Source organism: Drosophila hydei, unplaced genomic scaffold (genome assembly GCF_003285905.1).
Source record: "Drosophila hydei strain 15085-1641.00,03,60 unplaced genomic scaffold, DhydRS2 tig00000060-arrow-pilon, whole genome shotgun sequence".
Classification (NCBI taxonomy): Eukaryota; Metazoa; Arthropoda; class Insecta; order Diptera; family Drosophilidae; genus Drosophila; species Drosophila hydei.
Window position 1 is genome coordinate 2,987,031 of NW_022045656.1, and position 18,419 is coordinate 3,005,449.

Sequence of the window (18,419 nt, forward strand, 5' to 3'; positions counted from 1 at the left end):
CACATGAAATTTATAAAAAGGGAAATGGCTAAGAAATGGAGGACAAAGTCGAGATAGGGACCGAGGGCAAGCCTTAAGCGCTGGCCAGGACGGCCACCTGCACATTTATTGAGCAAAGTGCCCCGAGGATGTTGTCCGCCAGGACATTAGTTTTATGCGCTGATCAAGGACCAAGTCATACCCACAAGAAAGTGAAATCCAAGCCAAACCAGGCAAAGGGTGGCACCCACCCATCCCCCACAACCCCCACAAAGAAATACTATCTGAAAGAGTGTAAAACGAGCTTAAGAGCACTCCAGAGCTTTTCGCGCTCTTTTTTTGTTTGTCTGCTCTTAAGTTTCTATGGGAAAGCGCACACAGAGGCGGCTCGATTCATAGGGGTAGCTACCCTCAAACGTCTGGCTATGGACAAACCACTTTGAATTGGGCTTTAGAGTCGAACTCAAACGCTGTTATATGCATTTTTTTATATTTCCGATATGTTTTGAAGGCAAACATTTTAACTGTTTTGACAAAAATGAAACATTCTTAGAATTTTTATTAAGGGATGGTAATCCAACAGATATCTGATCACAAATTTATTTTAAATGTCAATATGTGAAAAAAGAATGAATCAAGCGAAGTAAGGTTTCAGATCTATATACATATATATATATGAATATATATATATTTATATATACGGTTCTGGATAAAAAATTCTTGGGCACTTGTCGACTATGAATATTACTATTTCAATATTAATCATGTATAAATATCTAAATTTCATATATTATATACTTATTATGGATCATTTACAAATATCTTTCAAAATTCAAAATTGGGAAAAAACTCTTTAAAGTATATATATTATATATATATATAATATATATATATATATATAGAGCTGAAAGAAGTTATCAAGAAAATCTTTTAGAGGATAGCATAATAGAAATAATTTGATTACAATATATAGGAACGTTTTTCACAATAAAAACCACCCTCAATTGTTGACTCATTAAATTGATATGCACAAATTCTCCAACTTTCACCACTGTGCAGCATAACAGGGTCAAACATAGTCGTCGTTGCCATGATAACAAGGAGGTTAGTTTTTGTATTAGTTTTTTTGTTTACGCCAAACAGTGTAGTTCAAGCAAAAGCTGTCAGGAGTAGAGAATACGGACTTGCGACATGAGTGTGGCCAGAAGAGGCGTTCCAATCACGGACCTGGACCAGAGCGAACAGGAGCCAGAGAAGGAGCACGAGCAGGTGCAGGAGCAGCTGAGGCCAGCGAGACAGCCAAAACGACAGCGCAAAGTGTTGCAAACGTTGACGGGCAATTTCAGTCGCAGATCACGCAGCGTCGAGGTGGAGCATCGCCACCCGGCAGACGTGAGCGGTAGCAGCGCCAAGAAGAAGCAGCAAAATCAGGAGCGTACTCTGAATGGACTGGTGAGTGCAGAGCAAGTCATGTAAAGAATCCAATTAACTCCCTTGACATATCCCTTGCAGCTACAGGCCAAGGAACAGCAACTGGAGCAGCTACTGCAGCGTCTGTCCACACTTCACAAATATAACGAGCAGTTCGCTAGGGAGAACGAGCAGCTGCGCGAGCAGAGCGAGCAGCTGGAACAGCGTCTGCGTCAGGCAGAGCAGCGCGTGGCCAGCTGCGAACGTTGTCAGCAGCTGCAACAGCAACAGAATCACCTGGTTAAACAGAACCAGGAGCTGGGCAACGATGTGGATATGCTGAAGACCTTGGTCTTCCGACTGAATGTACAAATCGAATGCTATCAGGATCAGCGGCGCACAGCGCAGGCAGAAGACGCACCTCTGGGCAACTCAGTCAACAGTTCCTCACTTCCTCCGTTTCCCGCTCAGCTAGCCAGGCATACCTTGACACCCTTGCTTCAGGCCTATGACGAGTCCTTGAGAGACAAGGATGCGCTGCTTAACCAATATGTAGCCGACTTCGAGCTGTTCTCCAACGAGTTGAAGCGGGCGCTGGAGGAGAATACGAAGTTGCTACAAACTCAGGAGCAGCTTCGTCGGGATGTGGGCGGCTGGCAAGAAGAACGCGTGCGTCTGCAAGCGCAGCTGAGCGTGTGCCGAAGCAAAGCCGAAACACAGACACGCAAAACAGATCTGGTTAAGGAGAAGTTGGTGGAGGTGATGCACTTCTATGAGCAACGCAATCAGACGTTGCTCCTGGACATGAATCATCTGCAGGATGCGTTTGCACGGTGCAAAGCGGAGCTAGTTTCCTTGAAGAGTCCAACTCCAGCTCCTGTGCCTGTGACTGTAGATGCAAATACAGCTGAGCTGCAGCAGTGTAAGGCTCTGCTCGAGCAGCTCAAGCAGGAGCATGCCAAGGAGCGCGCTTCACTTGAGGCAGAGCAGCAGGCGAGCAGTACGCGCGTTGCCGCTCTCCAACGCAGCTGTGAGAAGGCAAAGCATGCTAGGGACCGTCTCAAGGCTCGCCTGCGTATGACCCTCCAATGGGCACAGAAATTGGAGGCTGGTCAGGTGGAGCTGCGCGAGACCTATGATGCTGTGCAGCAGCTGTCGACGCTGCTAAAGCACAAGGAGTCACAACTGCGTGGCTTGCACCTGCGCAACACCGAGGAGCTGGACAAGCTGCGGTACAAGCTCCAGCAAAAAGATGAAACCATACGAAATCTGCTGCGCAGCAAGATGGAGAGGAGACCCGCCGTGGACTAGCCCGCAACTGCATCTAAAAGTATCTTGAGTTTAACAATTAAAAATATATAATTTCAATACAAAATACATTAATAACTTAAAGACTGTTGTTTTGAAAGCTTTCGAAGCACAGCTGTGAACGAGGACTTGATTGCCGCATCAGTCGAGCGTGTTGCAGTTGTTGGAATCGGTGACCAACGTTTCGCTATCATCGCCGCCGCCGCCGCCGTTGCCGCCGCTGGCACACATTACGCACGCCTTTGGCACCGTTTGCTCTATGTACATGTTAATCTTCTCGAGGACCTCGGGGCAAACGGCGTGCATTAGCTGTTCGTAGCGGGCGGGGCCCAATAGGGATTGCAAATGTTGCAGCTGCCATTTGAGGTATTCGGTTAGGGGTATCTTATAAACGGGATCCTTGAGCACCAGCTGGCGATGCCTGTCGTCGTGATAGGTCTTTGAATGGAAGTCATCGTATAACTGCGGCTGAAACTCCTCCAGCTCGTGCTCGTCGTGTATGACCAGAGAATCGTAATATCTCGGCGTCGCCTTGTCAGCGGCCTCATCTGCAGCGGCATATTGCTTGTCCATCACCTCGCCGAGCGTCTCCTCCACCAGCTGCAGGATGTGCGGGAAGCGCGCCAGCAGCAGCTCATTGTTCCCAAAAATCGAAGCGAACGCCAGACAAAACAGCTTCCTCTTCTCCGCATGCGTATCGGCTACGAGTGGAAACATCTCTATCCACACATCCAAGATGCGTGCCAGTGCGTCCGTCTGTGGCAACTCCTGCACCACAGACATAAACACCGCCTGATCGATCAGCAGGGTTCGTGCCAACAAAGTCAAATACCAGCTCATAGTCATTGGATATTCCTGCTTGAGACACACCTGCTGGAAGACAAAGGGCAAAGCGGGTCGCACCAGCCGCAAACCCATCGTCGCATCCGTCTTCAAGCACGTCTCAAAGATGCGCAACATGGCGATGATGCCCTCCGTACGTATATCTTCAAAGGAGCGCACACAATACGTCACAAAACCCTCGCCGTAGCGACTCAAATAGGCCTGCAAAGAGATTGTATATTAATTCGATATTTCATAAGTAGTCCATAAATTCTGATGTTACATGCGCGTCAAGCAATATGTATGCGTGTATTAGCTGAAGCACTGTGCGCAGATTCTCCGAGGACATCTCAATGATGGGCAGCAGATGATCGCAGAGCCGCAGCAGCTCGGGAGTCAACGCAGTCGAGTTGCCAATTACCGCCAGCCACAGCATGATCCCATCCTCTATGAGGTAGACGTGAGAGCGTTGCTAAACGTGAGAGTGAGAGAGACGGAAAAGATTATTCAATGCATATTTGGAGTTCTTGAACCGGTTCTAACTGTTCAAATCAGTTTTCAGATCTAGTTAATATAAGCAAAACAAATTCTATGTGAGAATGAGCAAACCGGTTTAGTAGGCGTTTAGTTTACAGTTATTTATGAGCATATTTATATATCTTACAGAACTAATTTCATTAAAATGATTGAAACATGTTGTCAAAATTAATAAGTAAATATAATTTGATACGTAAACGGTTTGATAATCCGAAATACTTAATATTTGTTTAAAATTAAATTTTTTATGAGACAACTTTTACTTTAAATTTAAAAAGAAAAGCAGTCACAATTCTGGTTGAGGATGACTTAATTTTTGGGTTCGAAAAAGCTTATAATCCGAACCGGTTTAAATTTTATAGTTCATCATTGAAGAGGCGTTTAAAGTATGGACCAGGATGCAATTTAAGATACTCAATTTAAATTTCATATCAAATAGATTCATAGATTCGTAATAGTAAAAACCCGGAGTTCATATTGTTGAACCGGTTCAACAGTGATGAATAATGATAAAAGTGTATTTAATATTAATGTAACGTTTAAGCTTTTACCTGTAAATCAGTGCTCAGCTCAATGACGCTGTAGAGGAACGGCTTCATGCTCTCGGGGACATCGCGAATGGTTCGCACGAGCTGCTCCAGAGTGCCAATGATGGCGCATCTGAGCATATTATACTCGTGCTCCTCGCTCTCGCGCCACAGCAGAGGCAAATAGGCAATAAATTGCAAGGCCTGCGGCTCAATGTATTCACTCATTTTCTCCACGAGCAGCGTCATAGTACCCAGGACAACGATCTTCGTATCGCAGGCGGCAGCTTCGCGTAACAGAAGGAAAAGTGCCTCGAACAAGGCAGCGAAATATGGATGAAAGGCCTCGGGCATAAATTCAAAGTCATCGATAAGCAGATTCAAGGTGCGAGCGGCTGCCAAGCGTATGGGCATATCCTCCTCCGGGCGCAACAGATGCAGACACGCCTCATAGGCCAGCGGACGTAGCTCGCGTGGCAGCTGAACGCCGACCCAATTACCCACAAGCCAAATGATGCGACGACGCAGGATGCGAAAGTTCGAGGCCTCGATGCGCAGTTCGGCGAGCAGCTGCGAGGTCAGCCACGAGCCAAAGTCGAGTTTGTTAAAAAAGTGAAATGATGCCTGGCCGACAGCATTGTAAATGGCATCCTTTAACAATATGGGCTTCAGTTCAGAGTCCTGCGTCAGCTGCAGCTGCTGGGCGCGACGCACAAACTTCAAGACTTCGTTGATCATGACATTCGAGTGTTGGGTAAAGCAGGTGAAGTACAATGATTCAACACAGGGACGCAGTTCATATTTCCAGGCATCGCCGCCACCATCGTCGTGGCCATAGCTCTCCGGATCCTGCTGCCATTCAGCCAGCTCCTCGGGCGTTAGCAGAAAATAATGTGTGACAATTTTCTCACACAAATATGTGACACGTTCGACACTAAAAAATTTGCTCTGCGTTTGCGCCGCTGTCGCCAGCAGCTCATCCTCCAGAGTATTCGCCGTTTGATCCTGCGTAATGGTATCATTGCCGCTCATCATGATGCACTTCAACATATTTATGGCCTGTATGACAAAGTTGCTGAAATTAATGCGTTCTCCTGCATCGAAGATGAGGGCGGTGCCTTCGTGGAACACATAATGAAAGCTAAACTCCAATGCCACAGGCACGAATCGAGCAAAGGACAACGAGTACTTGTCCATGAACTCATTCAGTGTCTTCATCATCTTCAATATGAAACGTTCTAGGTCATTAATTAGCTGCTGATTGTCCGTTGAACGCAATCGCAATTCGTACCGCAGTTCAAGGCACTGTCGCAGTCGCTCAAAAAGCTGCTCTATGAAATTCATATGATCGCTGGACTTATAGGGCTTGCTTCCACAGCCGTAGATGAGCAACTTCCTTAGCGAACGCATGGCTATATAAGCACGTTGCAGGCAACTATGGGCCGCTGGGTCTGTCTTCTGCAGCTGTAAAAATCGCGTAGTCAACGTTGCCCAAATATTCCAAGCCATATAGCTAAAGATTTGCGCCGAGAGCTCCTCAAAGGCACGTTTCTCGGCCATCAGGCGACGTGATGCCAGTGCCTTGATCACGTAGTGGAGAACAAGCAGCGTCCGCTGCTGCTGCGCAGGTGATTCACTGCACGCTTGCAACTGTTTCATTAGCGTGGGTAAGAGCTCGGGCCAACAATCAATGCGTGCAATTTTACTGAGTAGAACGGCCACCTGCAACGCCACTTGGGGCACATCTTCAGCATTGTAATGCTGCAGCAATATTTCACGTATTTGCTGTTTCTGCTCCTGGGCCAGCTCCTGGCGAGAATTGTGACGCCAGTAGCGTTCAATGCCATTCTTCAAATAGACAGCTGCCATCCATCGAATTTTTACTGAATCGCTTAGCGTTGCAGCTACAGCAGCAGCGGAGGCAGCAGAAGCTGCTGCATCGCTGTCATCTTGCAGCTTCATGCTGAGACGCGCCAATATAGGAAAGAAGCCTGGCTGTTGCTCCCATTCGGCGAGCTGTGCTTCAGCTTTTTGCACAATTTCGTGATTGGGATTGGCAGCACCCTGTAAGGCGGCTGCAACAAACTGCTCCGCAGTGGCCATGGCACAATCGTACACACACACACACACCGAGAGTACAGTGGACAGTGGACAGACGAGTTGGAGGCCACCAAAAATTGGTGTACAAACTTGTCTGATACACTTTTGCAGCAAACTTTGTGAAAATTATTGACGAAAAATTACATCGCCATTCCGGCTGAGGCGCTATTCAATTAGTGATGTTCAATCAAATATATCGATTGCTTGCGATTAATTGTGCGCGGGTCTGCAACATGCAATGGCTGCGTGTGCAGCGTACCAGATCTGAGAAGTCAAGATATATGAAGAGAACTATTTTATTTCTTCCTTGTTTTCAAATCTTTTTATACATATATTTTATGTACATAACTATAAAATTATATTTGACTAAATACGCTAAATATCAAAAAAGTTGATTAGGGCATATATCTTTGATATTTCGCTGTATTGTATATATAATATATATTGATTTATGTGACATAGAGTTGTTTGTTTTAAAATTCGTTGACATATTTTTGTGACTTTAATAATCATACGATACATTTTAGTATTCTTGTATTCCGGTAATACTTAACTATACCATATTTTTATTATAAACAAAGAGTAAATGTTTTTATATGTATTTGTATATATATTTATATATATTGTATGCACATCAATATGAGCGTTTTTGCCAGCAACAGCATACCATTTAGTGTGACTATCGACACAGTCAACAGTTTACAGCATGAAATGTAACTATCGTCTGAAAGCCAATGCAGCTGGCAACGCAACGCACACAACAGCTGACTGTGTGTTGGCAACGCGATGTCGATACCTTATGTATTGACAACGTAAACACAATTTGATATCAGTTATATTAATAGATAAGAGAATTCTTTGAACAAGAAAATTTTAATCATTAGCTGCCCAATTACTTAACCTTAAACATGTTGAAGGCCATAATATTGATTGGCGGCCCCCAAAAGGGCACCCGGTTCCGCCCACTGTCGCTGGATACGCCCAAGCCACTTTTCCCGGTCGCCGGACGCCCTTTGATTGCTCATCATATCGAAGCCTGTGTGCAGGTGAAGGAGCTGCGTGAGATCCTCATTATTGGCTTTTACCCACAAACGCAAATGGAAGGCTTTGTCAGCGACATGCAGGCGCTCTACAGCAGCAGCAACATTAACATCAGGTGAGCCACATCTTCATATACCCTGTAGTCGCTAACTTACTTTCTTATTTACTCTTACTGCACGTATCAAGGTATAGAGTTATTTGACGTTTGCTAGGTAAAGATTATATTATATATGTATATACACCTTTTCTGCGATAATACTGTTAAAAATAGCCTGTAACACTTAGAAAAGTACGATTTTGTAGGTCATGTGCAGGGTCCTACCATAGGATGTGATAAATATTTTATAATGTGCTATTCTGTGCATACCTAAATTCGATAAATATCGATTCATTTTCCATGTTTATTTCAATATATCAAAGCCAATAGATGAGCTTAAATACAGTACAGTCCATATTTATATGCCTTGTTTGTAGCTTATTAGCATACTTTTTTAATTTCGATAAATATCGATTGCATCCTGTCCACGGCAAGCAAGCTATCAGACAGAAATGCTCAAGCAATATAAGCTAGGGTATATATTGCATAAGATAAGCCCTTGATTGATTCCAGAAAAGCTATATTCATGAAACTAGAAACAATCTTAGTTTGATACCAAGTACCCTGATATAGGGTATCTGTCCAGCACGTACACCTTACCTAATTTAAAAGCTGACGTGTTCTATGTATGTTTTGTTGCAGGTATCTGCAGGAGTTCACCTCGTTGGGCACGGCTGGTGGCATGTATCACTTCCGCGATCAGATACGGGCTGGCAATCCGCGCGCGTTTTTCGTGCTCAACGGCGATGTCTGTGCGGACTTTCCGCTGCAGGAGCTGTACAGCTTCCACGTGGAGAGGCCCGCGAGCGCCTTGGTGACGATCATGAGCACGGAGGCGACGCGTCAGCAATCGCTCCACTATGGCTGCCTCGTCTTCGATCGTGCAAGTGGTGCCGTGTCGCATTATGTTGAGAAGCCCAGCTCGTATGTCTCCACGTACATTAATTGCGGCGTCTATGTCTGTTCCATGGACATCTTTACGAAGCTCGCGCAGATCTTTCACGCGAAGGGTGAGGAGTACGGCTGCATCAGCTACAGCAATGGCAACGGCAACGGCAATGGCAACGGCAAGGATCAGGGTCACATTAAGTGGGAGCAAGAGGTGCTCACTCCTCTAGCCGGCACCGACATGCTCTTCGCCATGCCTGTGCCCAATTGGTGGTCACAGCTGAAGACCGCCGGATCGGCCATCTATGCCAATCGGCATTATCTCGATCTCTATAAGCGCACCCATCCCGAGCGTTTGGCCAATGTGGGCAACAAGCGGGGTGAGGGCGATGGCAATCTGATATGCACCGTCTATCCAGATGTCTACGTGCATCCTAGTGCTACGGTCCATCACTCGGCTGTGGTGAGTATCCTCTGAATATATTGTACAAGTTAAGAAATGGGTATATGGACATGGCAATGAATCCCTATTGTCGATCATTCATTTCAGATAACTGTTACTGAGTAACATAGTTGTTATGTGTAGCTAAATAACCTGTAAATAGATACCCTGACCCAGGGAATATACACAGTTAAAGGAAAGTTAATCGCTAACTAAATCCATTTGAGGGATATTTTTTTGTCAGCTCAATCTGAAAGCTCACATTATCAGAATCATAGTTCATGTTTCTAACATTGATCAAATGCTCTAACTAATTGAGACTATATGGTTATGATGCGCTCTCAAAACTGAGGCGTGTTATAATTACTATAGTTATTTTAGTCTTGGTTTTTCGTAGCTCTCAATTTTATATTATATTATCTACAGAGATAACATATCGAATATATGTATCATATCAAATTCATGTCATATGATCGATAAAATAAATTTTCATGACATTAATACAGAGTTTTTAAAAGCTTAGAATGCAGTTCGATAATTTGTATTTACATAAAGAAAAATATTTATAAAGATTCGTAATTGCTTAAGCTTCAATCTTAACATTTTTTCAGCTTGGTCCCAATGTGGCCATAGGTCCGGGCGTTACGATCGGTCCTGGTGTTCGCATACGCGAGTCCATTGTGCTGGAGCAGGCGCAGATCAAGGATCACACGCTCATCCTCCATTCGATTGTGGGGCGTGGCTGCAGCATTGGCGCCTGGACCAGAGTCGAGGGCACGCCCAGCGACCCGGATCCAAACAAGCCATTTGCCAAAATGGAAAATCCGCCATTGTTCAACAATGAGGGCAAACTGAATCCATCGATAACTATATTGGGTTTGTTTTTCGAATTTCACGAATTTCAATGCATAAAATACTCACACCTGTCTCCCTGCTCCTTAGGCTGCTTTGTGCAAATACCCGCCGAGAAGATTCTGCTGAACAGCATTGTCCTGCCGCACAAGGAGCTCAGTCGAAGCTTCAAGAACGAAATTATTTTGTGAAAAGCCGTTGGATGCCCTCGCGATCCCGTTTCTTCTTTATTTATATAATCATGTATTTTATATATTAAATATGATCAGTGTGCTAATCGATATTTGTATTGTGCAATAATCCTTAAAAAATCGTGCTTTGGCCAGTTCAGTAATTATTTTATACGTATTTTTTGGCAACAACTTTACGATATTGGCGTTTGTTTTAGCCAGTGCTGCATAATGATTTAATAAAACTGTTTTATATTCTATGAATACAGGAAAATTGTTTTACTTTATTTGCTTATTTGTTAATTCAAACTGATTGCATATGATATTCAAGCTGATTTTGTGTTGAAACATGATACGAATACGATATTCGATACTCAATCAGATTAAACACAGCTTGAAGCATTTGTAGTTTATATTCTGTCAAGAGTACAGTGAAAGCTCTGTGAGTGAACAATCTAGTTTGAGCAAGATATATATCCATTTAATGGATTAACGCTCATTTTAAATTTATTATTGTTTTAGTTCACTTATTATTATAAATAAAATATCCGTTATTTTATCCTTTGTTTAATATGAAAAATATTATTTTTACATAGCTATATATTTAATGTGCTACTAATTATTGTTTACGATACTCATGCTAACTTCGATCTTTCAAGCGTCGCTACGAGCTGCATGTCATGCAGCAGCATTAGTGTTGCATGACATGCGCTGGCGCCCAGGTAGGCAGCCCACTCAAAAGCAAACACACTAAAGCACATTTACTTTGCGCTCTCTCGATCTCTCTTTCTCCCGCTCTCCGCCTCTCTTTCTGTGTCTTTAGTTGACTCTCTCACCCGTTGCCTTTCGACCAAAACGCGTTTACGTTCCGCGCTTTTGTCAGTCTGTCGCCGTCGCTTGTTGCTGTAAGAAGGAAAGAGTGAGAGAGGAAAAGAGAGTAGTGCGCATTCCATCTCCATAAACGTTAAAATTCGATAAGCAAATACATTCGATAGGTGTTTTCAATATGTAATTAACAAATGTCAAATTGTGAACAAAAGCAAATGCATTGCAAATACAAATACTAAGAACATGGCTGGCCTGGAATTGGAATTTACCGCTTGAAAAACACAAACAGGTACGTGGGCAGTTCTGTTGGTAATTGAGCAAGCTAAAGAAGAAGAAGAAGTAGCAACAGCAACACACACACACTCACGCAATGCTGCTGCACAGGTGTGTACGCGCGGGGGCTGCGCGAGTGGCTACTCGCAGGTAAGTTTCAGAGCGCAACCTGTGAGAGCGTAAGCAAAGTGAGAGAGCGAGAGAGCGCGCGTCATGGCTGAGCGAGCGTAACTGTCTTTTCGTGTGTGTGCGTGACGTTGTGTGCGCAGCGTGGGAAAACTGCAATAAGCCTGAGAGGGGAACGGGCGATCCCTTCTCAAACTGTTGCTGACTACGCCGCTGCCTATTGTCTATATGTATATATGTGTGTATGTCGCCTAACTGTTGTTGTTGCTGAAAGCTGAGTTTTTTTTCTTTCGATCTCTGCATTCATTCATGGGTTTCATGGCAGCTTTGTGATTGCTTTGTGTTTGCATACCACAAGGCTGAAGCCGCGCTGCCAACTATTTGTGGAGACACTCCATTGGCAAGTCTAGTCAGCTTGTCTATATAAATGATTGTTATTGTTGTTGTGCGTTTGCGTGTTGGAATCTTGTTTGGCATCAGCCACCAGCTAAGTGGCCCATACACCTGAGCTATGCCATCGACATTCTCTCTATCTCTCTCACTCAGTGTCTTTTGCTCGCTCACTGTTTATTACCGCTCTCAGCAAAGGTTTACACACATTTATACATGCACACCTGCAGGCAAGCGCAGCTCACTTACCTTCGTGGTTGCTTGTGGCCCACGAAGTTGATCAGTTGCTGTTTTAACCTGGAGACAGACGCACGCGGCCGTCGCTAAAGCAGCAAGAGAAAAGACAACTTAATACACTCACACATACTCGAACACACACAGACACGTACACCTTTTAGTCCAAAACTAGAAAGAAAACAAAAACAACAGTTAAAAAAATAATATAAAGACACACAAAGTGGTAGAAGAAGCAGCCGCAGCAAAGAAGGCGAAAAAAGTGACTTGTTTTTTGTTTGCATGTATTGCGCCGACGTTAACGTTGACGTTGACGCTGGCGTCAGCGTCGCTGTCCGTTTTGTACGTGTTGGTATTAAGATCGGCAGCGCCGTGTGTGGAAAGGCAAAACGGACAACGCACACACACGCTCACACACACAAATACACACATACAAAACTAACTGCTAGTCAGTGTGACTAGCAAAAGAAGCAGCTGAAGTACACAGAAGAAGGGCTTACATACGTAGATACGTACATGCGTACATGCATATGTACATAAATACATACATACATATGTACATATATGCTTACGTACAAAATTGTTTGTCTGAATGTGTGTGAAAAAGAAAGTGCAATAATAATAATAAAAAAGAGTGGTGAAAAGCATTCAACAACAATAAAAACAACAAGTGCAATGTAAAGCAAAAAAAGAAAAAGAAAATCGAAAAAAAAAAACAGTTCAATAAGCAGAAGGATCAACCTGTTGCTCAAGCCAACGAATAACTGTGCACAAAAGCTTTAAGTGCTGGCATTTCCCATTGGCTGCTGTAAGTTGTAAAACTATTTGACAAATTTGTGACACACATAAGTATGCCTATCGACATACATGTATGTGTGTGGCCAGTGTGAATGAACGAGCGTATGAGCTACAACAACAGCAAGCAGCAACAAAATGCAGAAGAAGCAGCAACAGCAAAAGAGCAGCTCAAAGACACGATACACGCTAAAAGCAGATGCGCAAACATAACAAAGTGAAAACATATTTACAGTTACACAGACAAGAAATAATAAAAGAGCGCAGCGGCGCGTCGCTGCTGCTCAAACGTTACAAAGCTTCCAAAGTAAACTGCTGCTGCGCTTTGAGAGATTTCTTGTTGCTGTTGTTGGTGCTGTTTTTGTTGTTGGTTTTGCTTCTGCTTCTGCTTTGAGCTCTTGTGCATTTTTTTGTGTTAACTCTTTGACATGCGCGCTTGCACACACATACAAATACACATATACAGAATCACAACAACGGCAACCACAACAATTGCTGCTGCACTTGTTGCTGCTGCGAGTGTGAGGCAGTGGTTGCGAGAGAGATGGAGAGAGAATTAGAGAGGGCGAGGTAGAGATAGAGACGGCGCAGCATAACTTTGGCAATTGGCATTTCGCTCGCATGCAATTTTGTGCGCAATCATAAGTTTCCTGTTGGCAAACAAAAAATAACGGCACACGCCAATTCCCGTTCCAATTCCAAATCAAATTCCATTGTCCATTCCAGCCATTTTGCCTGGAACAATGCGAACGCTTGCGTAATTCATGCAACTAATAGATTGAAATAAGAGCAAAAAGAATACTCTTGATATATATATTTAAATATATATGAATTGACTGACTGCCAAATGCTTAGATTCGTTGGCTTATAGCTTAAAAAAAGCTTTTCGTCTTAATTTATTATTTTTTCTTCAATTAATTAATGTTTTAAGGTGCCTTATAAATGTAAATATATTATATATGTAGGCAGATCCTCAAGTATTCAGAAAAAGTTATGCTAGAAAAAGCTCTTCTGATGATATATGTATATTTATAAAACGTATATTCTATTTAAGCTTTTCATATTTTCGAAATACAGACTAGAGCTGTGGAAAGCAAGTTCCTTTGAAGGAGGGGTTCCTGGTTCTCATCGATTCCATGTCTCGCAACTGGCAAGGCATAACAAGAAAAAAATCGAACTTATAACTTGATATTAATATACAGAAAAACAAATTTTGAAGTTGGACTAATCTTAAATAGCTTTCTTAACATTTTTTAGTATTACCACTACTATTTGTATGAACAACTAAATTTAGTTAATTTTTATTTCTTAAACTCCAAATTGTATAAAACCACATCTTAATTAATAGAAAAATATATTAATCTTAATATTCGTTTCAAATTGGTTTCAAAACTTGTGTTTATCAGTAAATCCAATATTTAGAACTCTGTCGCACTACTATTTTCATGAACACGACTTTATATTAGAATTAGAAATGTGAGCGACAAAATACTTAAATATAAATAGATTAGATTTTTATTAAAATAAGTCATATAGTTCTCTATATATGTAGAACCCTTCATGTATTTCATAAAGACTTATTTCTGTGACTTTTCGCAATGAAATCCTGAAAAGCACAAAACAAACGGAGTTTCCACAATTTCCTGTTACCAAATACTTGCTCAACTAGAAGATACTGCATACTTGTAGCTAATGCACATTGTATACAGGGTATGTGCAAAATGCAATTCCGATCAATCTGACTGGATTACACACTTATTAAGTGCAGTGCTGCTGCTGTTGTGGCTCATGTTGCTGCAGTTATTTATCACTAATTTATACCAGCGATATAATTTGGTATTCATTGTCTTTTCGAAATAACCGTAACATTGCTGTTCAATGCTGTTGTTTCTTTTTAATGAAGATTTCTTTGCTGCTGTTGCCTCTGTTGCTTTCTTCCCGTTCTAATTAGCCGCCATCTCAAGCAACGACCCGTTATTCATTAATGAGCAACTCGACGGAAAATAAGATTTATTGTCTATGATTTTTTTATGTTTTTCGTTTGTCACGGCGCGACGCGTCGTCACCTCGAAAAAACCGCTTTTCCATACGTTCCAGTGAAAACTTCGCAACTGGACCTAGGCCTTGGCTTTCGGTCAGGCCTCAGTGAGTCTTCAAGTGTGAAACGAAAGGGAAATTCATCCACAGCAATAGCAACAACAAGTTTATGAAGTGTTACGATCTCTGAACATAAAACTAATTAAATACACATGCGTGACATTCGCTGTTAATATTCTGTCAATTATTTTTACATCAAAATCAAATCAAGTCATCAACTCAAATATTGCTCATAAACATTTAGTTGCATTCCTTCAATAAGCTAGCAATTTATGAAGCCATAAATTCAAACTGAAAAAACAATAGAACAAACTGTTACAAATGATTCGAGTGCCGTTTACACAAATTTGCTTTAGTTAAAAGTGAGCTTAAAGTCTATTCAATACGTAATTTATTGAGTGGAAAATGACACGCAACAGTTATTAGCTCGAACAGTGCTCGAAGAGCACAGAATTATCTAAAAACATATATGTTGTTGGAAGATACGTAAATGTTAACTTGGAAATGTTAATTATGAAAATCGTAATATTGAAATGTTCAGAATGGAATGTTAGTACGCAAATGTTAAGTGTGATGGAAATCTTAATTTGAACATATTTATATTGGAATATGAAATATTCAAATGATCAAGGATTTGAATGTGATACGCAGATTATGATACGAATGCAAGCAATAGACTGTTGTTTGGAATCACAAAGAAGAGGAGTTTCTAATTGAATAACAAATACTTCAAATATTCATGTTTTGCTTACTTTCGATTTTGATATAATCTCCAATAGGAAAAAATAGAGAAGTTAGTTTTTAAAAATAGAATACAATTATTAAGCGAAACATCCAAATTACGTTTTGAGAGATACAAATATCTATTGAAATAAATGCTTAACAGACTATCTTTTAGATAACAGATCAAATGCTGTTAAGTTTAACAGAAAACTGTAAGATTCTAAGTATTTGTACAGAAAACGATTATATTAACGTTAACATTTGCCATTTATGAATAAATTGGAACTTTTTCCGTATTCACATGCCAGAGATCAGCAGATCTGTAATATTTGTTTTCCTGTTCAGTGAAACACATAGAAAAACGTTCCTTTCTTATGGAATGCAGTGGAACAGAGAATTTTCTTGCCTGGGAATATTAAAATTCACACACTCAGTGGACAGAGCCGCATAACGGCAAAAACTAACCAGATACCGATGGATGGAAGAACCTTCCAAGTGTCAAGGGGGCAAACAGTATCCTTGACTAGACCAATTATGGCTGGAGTACCACAGGGTAGTGTTCTAGGCCCAACACTTTATACTTTATTCACAGGAGATATGCCAACTCCCGAGCCAAATATAGGAAGTACAGATGCAGTACTCATAGCGACCTATGCAGATGACACCGCCATCTTATCACGTCACGTATCTGCGCAAGAAGCTTCAGACTCACTACAAAAATATCTGGACTCTTTCGGACGCTGGGCAAAACGGTGGTGTATCACCATTAATGCACAAAAGTCTGTACATACTACCTTCGCCACTAGAAGAGGAGATTGCCCAAGCGTTGCATTGGGGCCCACTATTCCCAAAGCCTCAAAAGTAAAGTACCTTGGTATCACTCTTGACAGAAGGCTGACTTTTAAAGCGCACATAAGTCAAGTAACCTCAAAATGCAAAAGCAAGCTAAAAACCCTCGACTGGATGCTGAGAGCTTCAAGCAAGTTGTCTTACAGCAGCAAGGCCGCCATCTACAAGGCAATAGTTGTCCCAACCTTCGTATATGGTATCTCTCTATGGGGCTCCTCGGCGAAGACTACAAGGAACAAAATTCAGACCCTGCAGAATAAAGCACTACGCAGATGGACTGGAGCCAGCTGGTTTGTAAGAAACTCAGTCTTACATAGGGATTTAGCAATTCCCACAGTTGCTGAACTCATTGGGCGACACAGTTCAAGATACGCGGACAGACTTGCAGCGCATCCTAACCATCTCGCAAGCAACCTGGCTATAAACAACAATAGGCGAAGACTGAAGAGATTGCATCCTCTAGACAATATTAGAACTAATTAAGATAGTAGCTACAAGTGCAGAATAATTGGCATATCTGCCCTCCCATTAGTTAAGGTTTAGAGCTAAATGCGCTATAGAGTCTAAGACAATAAGCTGCAACAAAATAAAGAAATAAAAACGAAAAAAAAAAAAAAAAAAAAAAAAAAAAAAAAAAAAGATACCGATGGATATATACCTATAAAAAGAGAAAGAGAGAGGGAGCGGAAGAATGCGAAAGCTTAACATAAATTGCAATCGTCTTCAAAGAGCACGCACACAAAATACTCATTAAAATATAACTTTGACCATTTCCCCAGCACTCGAAGCGGAAACTTGCAGCAAAAAAGGCAGAAGTTGTTGTTGCTTATGTTTCTTTTTATTATATATTTTGTATTTAAATAAGAAAAAGTTATTAACTGCAAAGACGCAGAAACATGCATAAAACAAAACGAAAATACTAAAAGAAGAAGAAAAAATTAAAAAAAAGCATTTCAGAGTGAAGAAACTGTCGCAAACTGTGTTTTAAATCGGATTTGCTTGTCTTAATTACAAAAGCTTGGACGTTGTTTTGAATACCCTGTACACATGCGTGTCATGGGTGTAATGCATTTGTGTATGACGTATGTAACAGTAGTCTGAAGGAGGCATATATCGCAATGCCTTCCTGATTAAGTTTGATTAGAGCATATAAGACTCCTTTTATTCCTTCACTAATTTTAGGAAAGCTCTGTTTTGCCTCATTACACAGCTTGGCCCAGATTTATGGAATGACAATTTTAGTTAGATCAGACAAAAAAGATTCAGGGTATTTCCTGTTTGTGCACTCCCAACAGAGGTGTTCCTTCTTGCCTTGTTGTTTTCATTTTAATTACAGTAAAAAATCATCTTAAATGCGATTGCAAAAGCTTGCGCTCTGAGTCTCTGTGCGCCTGTGCACCTCGATTAACCCACGACCTTTGCCTCTGTGTTAGCTCTTAATGACTGAACATCAACAGTCACTCAGTCAGTCAGTCAGTCAGTCAGTCAATCAGTCGAGCTCTGCTTGATGCTGCTTTGTGTTTGCTGTTTTTCATTAAAAGTAAAACTTTTCACATTAAAAATGCCCATAAAATTGCACTTTAATTTTTGCTGTTGGTGTTTTTTTTTTCGTTTGTGTTCGTTGTCGTCAACGTTTCCACATTCGCCTTTTGCTCGACTTTGTCCAATCCACTTGTCTGGGCTCCACGCTCAGGCTTGACTGACTGCTTGGCAACCGAATGGAGCACAAAATTAAATTTCAAATCGTTGTGCAGGTTAATAATTTCAATTTGACCTCTTTGCTCACGCTCTTTGCGACAATTTTTAGTGACTTCGTTCGTTAGACGTCGTTTTAGACGTTTGATTGTCACTTTCAAATGTTTTACTGAAAATTGGCAACGTTGCTTGGCTCAACAGCCAACAGTGCTTAGCTTATGTAAATTGTGTAAATA

The 18,419-nt window shown here is 41.7% G+C and overlaps 4 protein-coding genes across 11 annotated transcripts in view; 3 read left to right on the top strand and 1 right to left on the bottom strand.

Annotated features, from left to right (window-relative positions):
* Nucleotides 1–1,091: 1,091 nt before the first annotated feature.
* Nucleotides 1,092–2,741, top strand: LOC111594337 (protein Cep89 homolog). Its single transcript, XM_023307584.2, has 2 exons — nucleotides 1,092–1,431; nucleotides 1,492–2,741. The coding sequence occupies exons 1-2, from the start codon at nucleotides 1,171–1,173 to the stop codon at nucleotides 2,698–2,700; spliced, it is 1,470 nt and encodes a 489-aa protein (XP_023163352.1). The 5' UTR covers nucleotides 1,092–1,170; the 3' UTR covers nucleotides 2,701–2,741.
* A 31-nt stretch (nucleotides 2,742–2,772) lies between these two features.
* On the bottom strand, nucleotides 2,773–7,062 carry LOC111594336 (importin-11). The gene is made up of 3 exons (XM_023307583.2): nucleotides 4,608–7,062; nucleotides 3,803–3,991; nucleotides 2,773–3,741 (listed from the first exon to the last, which is right to left on the bottom strand). The coding sequence occupies exons 1-3, from the start codon at nucleotides 6,684–6,686 to the stop codon at nucleotides 2,839–2,841; spliced, it is 3,171 nt and encodes a 1,056-aa protein (XP_023163351.1). The 5' UTR covers nucleotides 6,687–7,062; the 3' UTR covers nucleotides 2,773–2,838.
* A 370-nt stretch (nucleotides 7,063–7,432) lies between these two features.
* On the top strand, nucleotides 7,433–10,409 carry LOC111594338 (mannose-1-phosphate guanyltransferase alpha). The gene is made up of 4 exons (XM_023307585.2): nucleotides 7,433–7,839; nucleotides 8,464–9,172; nucleotides 9,763–10,027; nucleotides 10,094–10,409. Exons 1-4 carry the CDS (start codon nucleotides 7,592–7,594, stop codon nucleotides 10,192–10,194), a joined length of 1,323 nt encoding a protein of 440 aa, XP_023163353.1. The 5' UTR covers nucleotides 7,433–7,591; the 3' UTR covers nucleotides 10,195–10,409.
* A 702-nt stretch (nucleotides 10,410–11,111) lies between these two features.
* LOC111594344 (RNA-binding protein fusilli) overlaps nucleotides 11,112–18,419 on the top strand; it is a 35,001-nt gene continuing 27,693 nt past the window's right edge. For 6 of the 8 annotated variants that reach the window (XM_023307598.2, XM_023307599.2, XM_023307600.2 and 3 more), the window contains exon 1: nucleotides 12,680–12,832. The gene's annotated coding sequence lies outside the window, so the exon portion shown is untranslated. Of the gene's footprint in view, nucleotides 11,291–11,319; nucleotides 11,425–12,679; nucleotides 12,833–18,419 lie in introns of those variants that run through there. The other 2 variants (XM_023307592.2, XM_023307594.2) reach the window with 2 other exon arrangements.

Bases quoted from the DNA above. Each gene is read 5' to 3' on its own strand.
- LOC111594337 (XM_023307584.2), top strand. From the start codon at position 1,171: ATGAGTGTGGCCAGAAGAGGCGTTCCAATCACGGACCTGGACCAGAGC. The intron at 1,432-1,491 runs GTGAGTGCAGAG...TATCCCTTGCAG, and splicing joins AGCGTACTCTGAATGGACTG to CTACAGGCCAAGGAACAGCA.
- LOC111594336 (XM_023307583.2), bottom strand. From the start codon at position 6,686: ATGGCCACTGCGGAGCAGTTTGTTGCAGCCGCCTTACAGGGTGCTGCC. The intron at 3,992-4,607 runs GTAAAAGCTTAA...TCTCACGTTTAG, and splicing joins AGCTGAGCACTGATTTACAG to CAACGCTCTCACGTCTACCT. The intron at 3,742-3,802 runs GTAACATCAGAA...ATCTCTTTGCAG, and splicing joins ACATATTGCTTGACGCGCAT to GCCTATTTGAGTCGCTACGG.
- LOC111594338 (XM_023307585.2), top strand. From the start codon at position 7,592: ATGTTGAAGGCCATAATATTGATTGGCGGCCCCCAAAAGGGCACCCGG. The intron at 7,840-8,463 runs GTGAGCCACATC...GTTTTGTTGCAG, and splicing joins AGCAGCAACATTAACATCAG to GTATCTGCAGGAGTTCACCT. The intron at 9,173-9,762 runs GTGAGTATCCTC...ACATTTTTTCAG, and splicing joins CGGTCCATCACTCGGCTGTG to CTTGGTCCCAATGTGGCCAT.